Below are 15526 nucleotides of genomic sequence, written 5' to 3'. Positions count from 1 at the left end.
CCATCTGTGCATCATTCTTAATTAAACAGGTTGATAAGAATTTCATCAGGAGAGGGTTGGGGAGGTGCATTTGTGGAGGAGAGAGTTCTCTAAGTCAGATGTCATTCTGAATAAAACTTATCTGTGCAATTTACCTGCCAAAGATCACACAATCTGATGACACATGGAAATGAAAGAGTGCTACACTCAACCATGTTGTCTGACAGCGGCTCCACTTACCGAGAGGAAAATTAAAAGGTCCATCTTCCACCACCAGAGTGGGCATGGCTCCACTGCCCTGTAACATGGCCACCACCTTCTCATGGGAACAGTTTCTAAAACATACATAAATAAATGTGCTTACCAGGCAATCACACCTTTGTTCACAGTTGGCAGGATTTCATTTCACACTCACAACTGGAATGAACTGTACAATAACAGAACACCTGAGAAACTGGCTGATGTTATATCCTGCGATGTCATAGAACATAGAACAATTACAGCACAATTCAGGCCTTTTGGCCCACAAAGCTGTGCCGAACATGTCCCTACCCTAGAAATTACTAGGCTTACCCAAAGCCCTCTATTTTACTCAGCTCCATATACCGATCTAACAGTCTCTTGAAAGACCCTATCGTATCAGCCTCCACCACCATTTCCGGCAGCCTATTCCACGCACTCACCACTCTCTGAGTAAAAAACTTACCGCTGACATCTCCTCTATACCTACTCCCCAGCACCTTAAACCTATGTCCTCTGGTGGCCACCAATTCAGCCCCGGGGAAAAGCCTCTGACTATCTACCCTATCAATACCTCTCATCATCTTATACACCTCTATCAGGTCCCCCCTCATCCTCCGTCGCTCCAAGGAGAAAAGGCCGAGTTCCCTCAACCTACTTTCATAAGGCATGCTCCGCATCCCAGGCAGCACCCTTGTAAATCTCCTCTGTACCCTCTCTATGGCTTCCACATCTTTCCTGTAGTGAGGTGACCAGGACTGAGCACAGTACTCCAAGTGGAGTCTGACCAGGGACGTATATGGCTGCAACAATACCTCCCGGCTCCTAAATTCAATACCCTGATTGATGAAGGACAATACACCATATGCCTTCTTAACCACAGAGTCAACCTGTGCAGCTGCTTTGAGCGTCCTATGGACTCGGACCCCAAGATCCCTCTGATCCTCCACACTGCCTAGAGTCCTACCATTAATACTATACTCTGCCATCATATTTGACCTACCAAAATGAACCACTTCACACTTATCTGGGTTGAACTGCATCTGCCACTTCTCAGCCCAACTCTGCATCCTATCTATATCCCTCTGTAACCTCTGACAGCCCTCCAAACTATCCACAGCACCCCCAACCTTCATGTCATCCGCAAACTTACTAACCCACCCCTCCACTTCCTCATCCAGGTCATTTATAAAAATCACAAAGAGTAAGGGTCCCAGAACAGATCCCTAAGGTCACCGACCTCCACTCAGAATATGACCCCTCAACAACCACTCTTTGCCTTCTGTGGGCCAGCCAGTTCTGGATCCACACTGCAATGTCCCCTTGGATCCCATGTCTCCTCACCTTCTCCATAAGCCTCGCATGGGGTACGTTATCAAATGCCTTGCTGAAATCCATATACACTACATCTACTGCTCTCCCTTCATCGATGTGCTTAGCCACATCCTCAAAAAATTCAATCAGGTTCGTAAGGCAGGACCTTCCCTTGACAAAGCCATGCTGACTATTCCTAATCATATTATACCTCTCCAAATGTTCATAAATCCTGCCTCTCAGGATCTCCTCCATCAGCTTACCAACCACTGAGGTAAGACTCACCGGTCAATAATTTCCTGGGCTATCTCTACTCCCCTTCTTGAATAAGGGAACAACATCCGCAACCCTCCAATCTTCCGGAACCTCTCCTGTCTCCATGGACGATGCAAAGATCATCGTCAGAGGCTCCGCAATCTCCTCCCTCGCCTCCCACAGCAACCTGGGGGTACATCTCATTGTCTGACTAGACCATCCCAGAACAACAATTTAGGTAGGTAGTCTCATGACATTTAAGAAGCACTGGATGAGCACTTGAATCACCAAGGCACTAGAGGATACAGACCAAGTGCTGATAAAAGGGATAAGTATAAATAGGACTTGATAGTCAGCATGGACATAGTAGGCCAAAGAGCTTATTTCTGTGCTATGTGACTTTCATGACTCTATGATAATGATCCTAAAATCCAAAAGCTGAACAATGAGCCTCTTTACCTTGACAGGTTCATTCCTGTTTAGAAAGATACAGTTTCCCATGTATCTCACCTGACAACCTCAAGTAAGGAGACTCCGTCAGAGATGTTGTTAGAAATGACACAGTTGGAAGTGTTCTTTTAAAGTGGTACAGAGAAGACCTCTGTATCTCACACAAACTGTACCTTGGAACGGTTAGATGGGATGATGTTGCGGAAGCTTCCCTATATATCTAGTCTGTTCTGCATCTGCTAAGGAGTGTTTGGTGGGGCAATTATGGTTGTATCCTTATTTCTGACTAGAAATTGGATTTCACCATTTTTGGGGGGACTAAAAGATTACTGCATCTAATTCTAGTGCAGAATTTGGATCCTTCAAAAAAATGTAGAACTTAGTAAAAGAAAATATCCGAAAGAACATTAGGGTGGTTTACCACCAGGTGAAACTGTGAAAGTGGGACCAGTATGGTTCTCATGAGACCAAGCTCAGTTGAATATAACTGTTGGCACTTTGCTGTGCAGCATTCACAACAGGTAATCAGCCCTTAAATGCACACTCCCCATGGCAGCCAAACAGCAACAACACATTATTATGGACACCATTCCGGTCAGAGAGACTGCAGTAGAAGAAGAGTGCCCAACTTTTCAGGAAAGGACTGGTGCATAAAATATATGCCAGGAGGGAGGTCATACATTGCGTTGAAGTCATCATGGAAGAGTACTAGGGCCATCATAAGAATAGCCTAGCAAGAGATAATACAGAGCTCTCTTCTCCAAGAGCAAGAATCCCTCCACCATGTTGCCATGTCACAAGAAATGTCATGATCTAAGAGACACCTGGGTAAGATAGATTCTGCACACTTACACACACACTTATCCAGACACACACTCACATAAACATGCACTCACATATGCCATCATACTGTTAGAATGACACAAATTGTTACTTTATCCACACACCCCACACTCTCCTACAGAGTCCCCAACCCTTATCCCATCATTGACAAGATACCTTCTTCACTCCCACGCAAAATTCAAGGTACCAAAGGAACAATACTGAGAAAGTTGCTTGATATTCTTCATTTCCTCCCTTTAGGCTTTGACATTGGAAAACAGGAGAAAGGCACCAGGTAGGCGAGGGGGATCCTTGCAAGATCAGTCCTTCACCATGCTGGAAGAAATCATCTTCCTTCTTGTGGACAGAAGCACAGCAAGAGGCCAAGACCATCTCAAGTCTGCTGGATGCACTCATGCTTCATTATGATTACTACATCCTCTTTACTTTGATCTACAATGGACATTTCTATCTGTGTTACATCACCATAAAGATGTGTTGGGTGCAATCCAACAGTGCAACTACCTTTTGTTTTGTCTTTGCTGGTGTCAGAAGAGGCCCTTGTTTCCCCTTCCCAGAAATGATGAACTGGTACAGGAGGAGAAGGAAAGGAAAATTGATGGAGAGGGGGATGATGATGATATTCACAGTGAGGATAATGACCAAAGTGCATCATTGTGCCTGAAATAGGCATAGCAGGGCTTGAGCAGATCAGGTGAGAGGGACACATGTCATGCCTACCTCACTGGATGCAGGAGGTGACCAAAATATGGAGGCATCCATCTCCACACCCCCGCAGAATGTTGGACTCAGTCCATGACCTCCACTTTGAAGCTGTACTCACTCCTTCGTAGGGACTCAGCAACAATCCTGACATACAGGCCCAGTGGTGCAGGTGACAGCTGCTACAGAGGCACAGACAGAGGCCACAAGTCACAGGACTGCTTCTCTGCAGTCCCACCCTGACCTAGCTAGAGTTCTAGTATGGGAGGAGTAGGAAACTCCTCAGGAACAGGGATGTACCCCACAGAACAGCCTGGTGTCCTGACTGAGTAGAGAAAGACCACTTGTGAGCAGATTTCTGCTCTCAAGGATGATAGTGGTACTACCAATGAGAGCTCTCGCTTTACTGATGTAAAGGGATGTTGGACATCAGGAGATTTCTGTTCAACATGAGCAGATCGCTTGCTGTAGGAGCAGAGGTATGGCATGCAGGAACTCAACTCTCTTCCCAACACCACCATGACCACTCCTTATTTCCCCAACTCACATATTGCTTCATCATGAGCAGAGTTTTGCTTGGAGTTGCTGAGAGCAGTTTCCAAGGAGAAGAGACCAGAATCAGAGTCTGTCAACTAGGTCAGCTCCAGCCTGGCTTTTGAAACTGTCTGAGTCCAACAGATCATTGTGTATTGTTAACCTTAGAGGAAATCTGATGTGCAGATTCAATAAATTTATGTCTCCCCTCATAAGGATACTGAGCATTTCCTGCTGTGGCCTCAGGAATCAGGGTCACCCGTATCCTGCAACAGGCCACCCCAGACTCCAGTTGGCCCTCAGTAGCAGTCTGAAGCTAGCCCATCTATGGCAAGAGATCCTTGTGAGTTATCAAGATCACCTGTGAAGACTGTAAGCGAAAGGAAGCAGGAACCTGGAACTCCCTGTCCAACAGCACTGGGGAGTATCTTCACCACAATGACTAGAGTGGTTCAAGGCACCACCGCTTTTTGAAGCGCAATTATAGATAGGAAATAGAGGCTGGTCTTGCTGGTGATGCTCAGTCCCAAAAAAAATTGCAAAAAAATTTATGTGGCTTTGACATAAGCATACACTATATCTGTTCAAATGCATTTTTATTAAGAGTAAATAACATAATTGTGCTGAAATAAATTACTGGTATGGGTATGGCAGCTGGGGACTTTGTTGACTACCTTGCCATGCTTCACCTATCACTGACACAGTGGTGCAGCTAGTGGAGCTGCTACCTCACAGCTCCAGCTACCTGGGTTCAATCCTGATCTCTAGTGTCTGTGTGGAGCTTGCACATTCTCCATGACTATGTAGGTTTCCCCCGGGAGATCCAGTTTCCTCTCACTTCCCAAAGATATGTGGTTTGGTAGGTTAACTGACCGCTGTAAAGTGCTCCTATTGTGTGCGTGAGTGATAGAATCTGGAAGAAATTGATGGGAATGGGGGGGATAATTGTTGAAAAAAAGGGATTAGTGTGAATGGATGAATGGGTGCTTGACAGTCAATGTGGATAGGTAGGCCGAAGGGGCGAATTCCAAGTTGAATAATTCTACAATCTAGAAAAGATACTGAAATAATGCATTTGATATAAATATGTTCACGCTGAACCTTGATTATGGCTACTGGTTGAGTGAAGCTTTCTCTTTAAAAATAATAATTTTGGTTATGGTAAGCAGGGAGATTATGGTAGAACTTTATAAAACATTGGTTTGGCCACAGGTGGAAGACTGTGTGCTATTTTGGTCACCACACTATAGGAAGGATGCAGAGAAGATTCAACAGGATGTTGCCTGAAATGGAGCATTTCAGCTATGAAGAGAGGCTGGATTGTTTTCCTTGGAATGGAGGAGACTGAGGGGGGACCTTATAGAGGTACACAAAATTATGTGGAACATAGTAGGAAACTTTTTCCCATAGCTGTGGTATCTAAAACTGTAGGGCATGGGTTAGTGAGGATCCGAGGCAGAACTTTTCATCCAGTGGATGGTTGGTATTTGGAACACATTGCCTGAGTGGGTGGTGGAGGCAGATGCTCTCTCACACAAGAAGTATCTAAACAAACATTTAATCATTAAGGTATAGAAGGCTACGGAGCAAGTGCTGTAAATGGAATCAGTATAGACGGTTAGGCGCATGATGGTCGAAATGGACACGGTGAGCCAAAGGGCCTGTTCCGGTGTCTTTGTGGGTGGAGGTTAGGAACAGGAAGGGGTCTTCTGAGTGTTTATTATAGGCCACCCAATAGTAGCAGGGATATTGAGGAACAGATAGGGAAGCAGATCCTAGAAAGGTGTGATAATAACAGAGTTGCTGTGATGGGAGATTTTAATTTCCCAAACATCGATTGGCATCTCCATACAGTGAGGGGTGTAGATGGGGTGGAGTTTGTTCAGGAAGGATTGTTGACACAATATGTAGATAAGCCTACAAGAGGAGAGGCTGTGCTTGATTTGGTATTGGGAAATGAACCTGGTCAGGTGTCAGATCTCTCAGTGGGAGAGCATTTTGGAGATAGTGATCATAATTCTATCTCCTTTATGATAGCGTTGGAGAGAGATAGGAGCAGACGGACTAGAAAGGCATTTACTTGAAGTAAAGGGAATTATGAGGCTCTCAGGCAGGTAATTGGAAGCTTAAATTGGGAACAGATGTTCTCAGGGATAAGTACTGAAGAAATGTGGCAAATATTCAGGGGATATTTGTGTGGAGTTCTGCATAGGCATGTTCCAATGAGACAGGGGAGTCATGACAGGATACAGGAACCGTGGTGTACAAAGGCTATAATAAATCTAGTCAAAAGGAAAAGAAAAGCTTACAAAAGGTACAGAGAGCTAGGTAATGTTAGAGATCTGGAAGAGTATAAGGCTAACAGGAAGGAGCTTAAGAAGGAAATTAGGAGAGCCAGAAGGGGACATGAGAAGGTCTTGGCGAGCAGGATTAAGGAAAACCCCAAGGCATTCTACAAGTATGTGAAGAGCAAGAGATGCGAAAGAATAGGGCCTATCAAGTGCAGCAGTGGGAAAGTGTGTATGGATCTGGAAGAAATAGCGGAGGTACTTAATGAATACTTTACATCAGTATTCACTACAGAAAAAGATCTGGGTGATTGTAGTGAGGACTTGCAGCAGGCTGAAAAGCTTGAGCATGTAGATATTAGGAAAGAGGAGGTACTGGAACTTTTGGAAAGCATCAAGTTGGATAAGTAGCCATGGCCGGATGAGATGTACCCCAGGCTGCTGTGGGAGGTGAGGGAGGAGATTGCGGAGCCTCTGACAATGATCTTTGTATCATCGATGGAGACGGGAGGGGTTCCGGAGGATTGGAGGGCTGCGGATGTTGTTCCCTTATTCAAGAAAGGGAGTAGAGATAGCCCAGGAAATTATAGACCAGGTGAGTCTTACCCTCAGTGGTTGGTAAACTGATGGAGAAGATCCTGAGAGGCAGGATTTATGAACATTTGGAGAGGTATAATATGATTAGGAATAGTCAGCATGGCTTTGTCAAGGGAAGGTCCTGCCTTACGAGCCTGATTGAATTTTTTGAGGATGTGACTAAGCACATCAATGAAGGGAGAGCAGTAGATGCAGTGCGTTTGATAAGGTACCCCATGCAAGGCTTATTAAGAAAGTAAGTAGGCATGGGATCCAAGGGGACATTGCAATGTGGATCCAGAACTGACTGGCCCACAGAAGGCAACGAGTAGTTGTTGAAGGGTCATATTCTGCATGGAGGTTGGTGACCAGTGGTGTACCTCAGGGATCTGTTCTGGGACCCTTACTCTTTGTGATTTTTCTAAATGACCTGGATGAGGAAGTGGAGGGATGGTTTAGTAAGTTTGCGGATGACACAAAGGTTGGATGTGTTGTGGATAGTATAGAGGGCTGTCAGAGGTTACAGCAGGACATAGATAGGATGCAAAGTTGGGCTGAGAAGTGGTAGATGCAGTTCAACCCAGATAAGTGTGAAGTGGTTCATTTTGGTAGGTCAAATATGATGGCAGAGTACAGTATTAATGGTAGGACTCTAGGCAGTGTGGAGGATCAGAGGGATCTTGGGGTCTGAGTCCATAGGACGCTCAAAGCAGCTGCACAGGTTGACTCTGTGGTTAAGAAGGCATATGGTGTATTGTCCTTCATCAATCGGGGAATTGAATTTAGGAGCCAAGAGGTATTATTGCAGCTATATAGGACCCTGGTCAGACCCCACTTGGAGTACTGTGCTCAGTTCTGGTCACCTCACTACAGGAAGGATGTGGAAGCCATAGAAAGGGTACAGAGGAGATTTACAAGGATGCTGCCTGGATTGTGGAGCATGCCTTATGAAAGCAGGTTGAGGGAACTCGGCCTTTTCTCCTTGGAACGATGGAGGATGAGGGGGGACCTGATAGAGGTGTATAAGTTGATGAGAGGCATTGATCGGGTAGATAGTCAGAGGCTTCTCCCCAGGGCTGAAATGGTTGCCACAAGAGGACATAGGTTTAAGGTGCTGGGGAGTAGATATAGAGGAGATGTCAGGGGTAAGTTTTTTACTCAGAGAGTGGTGAGTGCGTGGAATGGTCTACAGGCAATGGTGGTGGAGGCAGATATGATAGGGTCTTTTAAGAGACTTTTGGATAAGTACATGGAGCTTAGAAAAACAGAGGGCTATAGGTAAGCCTAGTAATTTCTAAGCTCAGGACATGTTCAGCACAGCTTTGTGGGCCGAAGGGCCTGAATTGTGCTGTAGGTTTTCTATGTTTCCTGACCATATGACACCATGATTCTATGCCTATGATTCCCATTGTATCTGCATTGAACACATGTAGTTGGAGAAAGGACTAATGTGAAAAGTAAGGGAAGTAAGAGGATAGTCCTTGTTCGCTCAGATCCATCCCTCCAGGCAGTGCTGGACATTCATTAAATCCATCTGTGCAAATTCCCTTGGATGAAGATGTCATGTGTACTTATTAGAGACATGACATTCACCATAAAGAAATCCCTCTCATGAATTACATTAACCCACGTATTGAGACAGAGGAAATCTTTTCTGTTGATGAGAGGTCCAGATTAGATTCATAGTTATACAGTACAGAATGAGGCCCTTCGGCCCATATCATCCATGCTGACCAAGATGCCTACCTGAGCCAGTCCCATTGCCTGTATTTGACCCACATCCCTCCAAATCTTTTCTATCCATGTACCTGTACAAATAGCTTTTAAACATTATAATTGTACTTTCCTCCACCACTTTCTCTGGCAGTTCATTCCATATACCCACTACCTTCTGTGTGAAAATCCTGCCCCTCAGATCTCCTTTAAAACTTTCCCTGCTCACCTTAAATCTATGCCCTCTAAATGTTAGACTCCCCTCTCCTGGGAAAAAGATTGTGACCATTCACCTTATCTACTGTATGCCCCTCATGATTTTATAAACCTCTATAAGGTCACCCCTCAGCCTCCTTCAATCCAGGAAAAACAGTCCCAATCTATCCAGTCTCTCCTTATAACTCAAGACATCCAGTCCCAGCAACATCTTTGTGAATCTTCTCTGCACATTTACAAGCTTAATAACATCCTTCCTATATAGCTGGGTGACCAAAACTGCAAACAATACACCAATATCTTGTACATTTGTAACATGACTCTTGTACTCAGTGTTATTAAGGGGAGCTGTTATGGCACATTATTCAATGACTTCTTACACTCATGGGGACAGTAATGCCACCTTGTCCTCACTAAGACAAAAAGGAAACAATCAGCTGGTCAACTAATGTCTATAACTGGGAAAATGTTGGAACCCGTTATTAAGGACAATGGGAATATAGGGCATTTTAGAAAATCATGATACAATTGAGCAGAGTTGATATGATTGTATAGAAAGTGATAATTTGACATTTATTACAGTCCTTTGAGGATGCAACAAACAAGATGGATAAAGGGGAAACAGTGGATCAAATGTATTTCCAGAAGTCACTTAATGAGGAACCAAACATAAGGCTACTTTACAAGGTAAAAGTTCATGATGTTGGAGGTAATACGTTAGGATACAAAGAGGATTGGCTAATTATTTCCTTTGTTTTTATTTAAAGTAGATGAAGAATGTGAATTCTTCTTCACAAATAGAATGACCTCTCCAATGTAGCGGTGAGCACCAAATTGGGAGACATGGGGGAAAAGCCTCCATTGCCACAGAAGTTAAGAGACAAAGTGACTGTGACCTCCATGTAGACAGCAGTTCAGGCACAAGTATGGCCAAAGGTCTTCCTATTAGTATATAACATATCTTGGTGATTGGAACCTTGGAAAACCTCAGCCTGCAATGCATTGCTCACTGGGGAGGCACAGGTAGGATGTGGTGTTTCTGAAGATTCTCTGGAGTAAGTAGGCTCTTCACAAATGGGCACTTCTCTGCCTTCTACCTTGAGGTTGGCCACAATAATGTTTGTGGTAATGTAGTGCTTCCAAGCCATGCCACTGCTAGAGCACCACTGATGTACAGTGGTGGTGCACTGGTTAAGCCTAATGATCCAGACTAGCCCAGAGGCCTGAAGTAATATTTCAGAGAACTCCATTATGGCAATTGTGCAATGTAAATTCAATTTTACAAGAACTAATCAGTAGTAATAATTACAATAATACGATCAGATTGTCATAAAAGTTCACCTAGTTCATTAATGTCCTTCAGCAGAGGAAATCTGCCATCCTTACTCAGTCTAATCTGATTGAAGACCCACTAATGTAGTTGACTTTTAAATGCTCTGTAAAATTCATCTAGCAAGTCACTCCCTTCAATGGCAATTAGAGGTGAGCAATAAATGTTGGCCTTGCCTCCGATACCCAGGTCCAAAATCATGAAATTAAAAAAAACAAAATGAATATTTCTGCATCCAAATGCCACACACTTCCCATTAGTTTGAACACACTGTGCACTTTGGAAGATGTTTGAGCAGTCTGCAATCAGTTATGACCCAATCTGGTCAGCTGATGTCAGCAGACCAGATTGGCAGACAAACAATCTAACAGGAAGTGCTCCTAATTCTACTAAGACTGTTCCACAACAATCATGATGTGGAGTGTTGAGCTCCAATTTGCATCAGTGCAGACAGAAGTGGATGCTGCTGGGATGATGATATAATTAGGTCAAAAGCACCAACACAGATTGTGACTACATGTGCCAGGTCCATGCTGTTGCTATGCAGGAGGAGCACAGAAAAGTTCATTCTTCATCTAACCTGTACTATTCTTGACCTGGCTGTGCTTGACTGGATAATATAAAGAGAGCTTTAACCTTCATCTAACCTAGCTATCCTAAGAGTGACAGGACAGTATAGAAAGAGTCATAGAGTCATACGGCATGGGTACAAGCCCTTTGGCTCAATTCGTCCATGCTGACTGCGTTGCCCAGCGAGCTAGTCCCATCTGCCCATAGCCCTCTAAACCTCTCCTATCCATGTACTTATCTAGATGGCTTTTAAATGTTGCTAATGTGCCCACCTCAACCACTATTTCTGGCAGCTCATTCCAAATATGCACCACCCTTTGCGTGAAGAAGTTGCCCCTGATCTCCCTTTTAAATCTCTCACCTCTAATCTTAAACATATGCCCTCTTGTTTTTAGTACCTCTTCCCTGGGAAAAAGACCATGTGCGTTCACCCTGTCAATGCTCTTCATGATCTTATACACCTCTATCAAGTCACCCCTCAATCTCCTATGTTCCAGGGAATAAAGTCCTAGTCTATGCAATCTCTTCTTGTAACTCAGGACTCCAAGTCCAGACAACATCCTGGTGAAACTTTTCTGCACTCTTTCTAGTTTAATAACATCTTTCCTATAACAAGGTGACCAAAAGTATACACAATACTCCAAGTGCAGCCTCACCAACGTCTTGTATAACTGCAACATAACTTCCCAACTCCTATACTTGGTGCCCTGACTGATGAAGGCCAGCATGCCAAACAGCTTCTTCCCCACCCTATCTACCTGTGACACCACTTTCAGTGAACTATGCACTTGAACTCCTAAGTCCCTCTGTTCCATGACACTCCACAGGGCCCTACCAGTCACTGTATAATTCCTACCCTGATTTGATCTTCTAAAATGCAATACCTCACAGTTATCTGGATTGAAAGCCATTTGCCCACATAGCTATCTGATCAAGATCCTCCTGTAATTTTTCATAACCTTCTACACTATCTACACCACCAGCTATTTTAGTATCATCTGCAAACGTAGTAACCATGCCCTATACATTCACATCTAAATCGTTCATATAAATTACAAAAAACAGAGGTCACAGCACCAACTCCTGTGGCACACCACTAGACACAGGCCTCCAGTCTGAGAAACAACCCTTGATCATCACCCTCTGGTTCCTACCACTGAGCCAATTATGAATCCAATCCACAATCTTCCCCTGGATCCCAGACTAGCCTACCATGAGGGACCTTGTCTATATGGACTTTAATGCCTTTGACAACATCCACTGCCCCACCCTCATCTACCCTCTTGGTTACCTCCTCGAAGAACTCCAAGAGATTTGTCACATACGACTACCCATGCACAAAGCCGTGCTTACTGTCCCGAATCAGACTCTGTCTCTCCAAATGTTGGTAGATCCTGTCCCTCAGAATCCCTTCCAGTAATTTACCCATTACCAATGTCAGACTCACTGGCCTGTAGTTTCCTGGCTTGATTTTGATACCCTTTTTAAACAATGGTACCACACTTCAGTCCTCCAGAACCTCACCTGTGGCCGGAGATGAAGTAAAAATCTCTGCAAGGGCCTCCACAATTTCTTCTCTAGCTTCCCACAAGGTCCAAGAATGCACCAGGTCAGGCACTGAGGATTCATCTACCTTAATGCACTTTAAGGCCTCCAATACCTCCTCATTGCTAATTCATATGTGGTCCAAGACAACACTGCTCATTTCCCCCATTTCTTTAGCTTCTATCATTTTCTCCATAGTAAAATCTGAAGAGGAATATCCATTAAAAATCACACCCATTACCTTTGGGTCCATACACAGATGGCCTTGCTGATCTTTAAGGGAACCTATTCTCTCCCTAGCCACCCTCTTACTCTTTATATACCTATGGAATCTCTTGGGATTTTGCCTCATCTTGCCTGCCAGATCTTTTTGTCCTAATTTCCCTCTTAAGTGCACTCCTACACTTCTTGTAGTCATTAAGAGATTCACGAGTTCCCAATTGCTTATGCGCAATGTATGTGTCCCTCTTTTTCTTAACCAGAATCTCAATATCTCTCATCAACCAGGGTTCCTGAAACCTGCCAGCCTTGCCCTTCACCCTAACAGGAACATGCAGGCACTGAACTCTTGACATCACACTTTTAAAGGACTCCCACTTGGCAGATGCTCCTTTCCCTGCAAGTAATCTTGCTCAAGCAACCACTGCAAGCTCCCACCTAATGGCTATTTCAGACTATTGGACCAGTCAATATTAGCGAAGTTAAAGTCTCCCACTAATACTACTCTATTATGTTTACAACTAGATACAATCTTTCTACATATCTGCTCCTCTAGTTCCTGCTGACTACTGGGGGGCCTATAATACAATCCCATCAGTGACCATCCCCTTCTTGTTTCTAAGTTCTACCCATATGGCCTCACTGGATGACCCCCTAAGAATATCCTATCTAATGACTGTCGTTATGTCCTCTTTCATAAGCCAGCTTTACTTTTTATATGCCTCCTGTTCATGACTAACACAAACGTGTTTTCATGTATAAGGATGTCCAATACATGCAGTAAGTTTTCTGAACCTACCTCATGTCTAACCCGTTGAGAAACAGGATTCGATCCCCTGCCTTCAATCCAGATTTCTCAGCTGGACTTCCTGAAAGAAACACATAATGAACAACAGAAGGATGTTAACCAGTGCCATCACCTGAATGTTTTCACTGCTGATACTTTTACCTGTTTTACTGTCTGTCTTCTCTCTGCCCCACTTTTCATGAAGCTAAGCACAGACTCTTCCTGAAATTAAGTGTAGGCTAAGCTTTCTAGTCAAGTAGAAGTCCAACAACACCAAAATCATTCACTATAAATTGTCCAATTAACATCCTTGGAAAAATAATTAAGTAACCTAGCAGTGTGAAATCTCCAGCAGATTCTCTGTAAAGTCTTGCTAACAAAATCTATTGATAACTGCATGCAATGACAAACCATCACTTCGCTGTTGCAGCTGGAAATGCTTATAACTCACCTGGGATAACAGACTCAAGCCATACTGGGCCATGGCCACGCAGAGTGAAGCCAAAGCTCTTGTGACCTTTGTATACTCGGATTGTTCTGTTGAAAAAGAAATAAATAAATGCAATTTAATGACAAGACAAAGGGCTGGTGCTTATTCTGCCCTTAAATACACATACTAAGTTGATCTCCGTGGAGAACCTGGGCCTGTTTCCCCCAGTGCTGCGGGAACCCAATTTGCATGCATTTAAAATTTACCATGGGTTGATGTCCTGATTATTGCACAATAAATCCATATCAGCAAAAAAATAATGTGCAACTTATCCTGCACTAAGGAAAGTCAGGGATCATAAAGGGGATCTGATACTGTCTGAATGACACTGTAAAGCTTTCTTTTACAGCGGATCCTCAGCTGAGCAAGAAGTAATCTCCCACATTCTCAGACAGTGACCTAATTGATCTTTTGGATGAGGTACACACCTTATATCCCTTTTATATGCCTTATACATGTCTGTCCCTTTTCTCAATTTTTCCGCCTCCGCCACATCTGCTCCCATGATGAGTTTTTCCACTCGAGGACATCAGAGATGTCCAACTTCTTTTCTAACCAGGGCTTCCCCCCTGACTGTGGTCGAGAGAGCTCACACCATATCTCTGCCATTTCCCACACCTCTGCTCTCACCCCCATCCCTCCCAGACCCAACAAGGATAGGGCCCCCCTTGTCCTCACATTTCATCCCACCAGCCTACATATCCAATACGTCATTCTCCACCACTTCTGCCATCTCCAACAGGACCCCACCACCAAGCATACCTTCTCCTCCCCGTCCCTTTCTGCCTTTCACAGGGGCCGTGCTCTCTGTGACTCCCTTGTTGACTCCTCGCCAACCCCCCCCCACCCATCCCACTACCACCCTGGAAATTTTCCACTGCCCCCCCCCCCCCATAGGTGCAACACCTGACCCTACACCACCTCCATCACCTCCATCCAGGGACCCAAACAGTTCTTTCAGGTGAGACAGAGATTCACCTGCACCTCCCTTAATATCATCTACTGTACTCGGTGCTCCAAATGTGGCCTCCTCTATATTGATAAGACCAAACGCAGACCTTTTCGCAGAACACCTGCACTCTGTCCATCACTGTGATCTGCATCTTCTTGTTTCCAGACACTTCAACTCCCCCTCCCACACTATCACTGCCAGGAGAATGCCAAGTGCAAACTGGAGGAACAGCACCTCATTTTCTGTCTTGGAACCTTGCAGCCTAACAGCATGAATATTAAATTCTCCCACTTTAAGTAATCTCCACCCCCCTTCCCCACAAACTCCCCTTCCCCCACCATGCTTCTCTTCTCCCTTTTCGTAGCTTCTTTTTTTCTACCTTTTTTTCCTTTCTCTCCTTACCTTTGACCTATTCCCCAGTGGATCTGCTCTCCCCTCCTCCCCTGCGCCTGCCTATCACTATCTCTTACCTGCATCTACCTATCACCACCTTGTGCCCACCCCACCTCCCCTCTTTTGTCCA

At 44.4% G+C, this 15526-nt stretch overlaps 1 protein-coding gene across 1 annotated transcript in view; it reads right to left on the bottom strand.

Annotated features, from left to right (window-relative positions):
* Nucleotides 1–15526, bottom strand: part of grid2ipb (glutamate receptor, ionotropic, delta 2 (Grid2) interacting protein, b) — a 151748-nt gene that overhangs the window by 49131 nt on the left and 87091 nt on the right. Inside the window, exons 5-7 of the mRNA XM_052021789.1 lie at nt 14013–14098; nt 13574–13643; nt 220–314 (exon numbers count right to left, since the gene is read on the bottom strand). Coding sequence (XP_051877749.1) covers nt 220–314; nt 13574–13643; nt 14013–14098 — 251 coding nt within the window. The remainder of the gene's footprint in view (nt 1–219; nt 315–13573; nt 13644–14012; nt 14099–15526) is intronic.

This window comes from Pristis pectinata, chromosome 8, assembly GCF_009764475.1.
Source record: "Pristis pectinata isolate sPriPec2 chromosome 8, sPriPec2.1.pri, whole genome shotgun sequence".
Lineage (NCBI taxonomy): Eukaryota > Metazoa > Chordata > Chondrichthyes > Rhinopristiformes > Pristidae > Pristis > Pristis pectinata.
The sequence above is the reverse complement of the archived record's forward strand: the minus strand, read 5'-3'. Positions and strand labels throughout refer to the sequence as shown.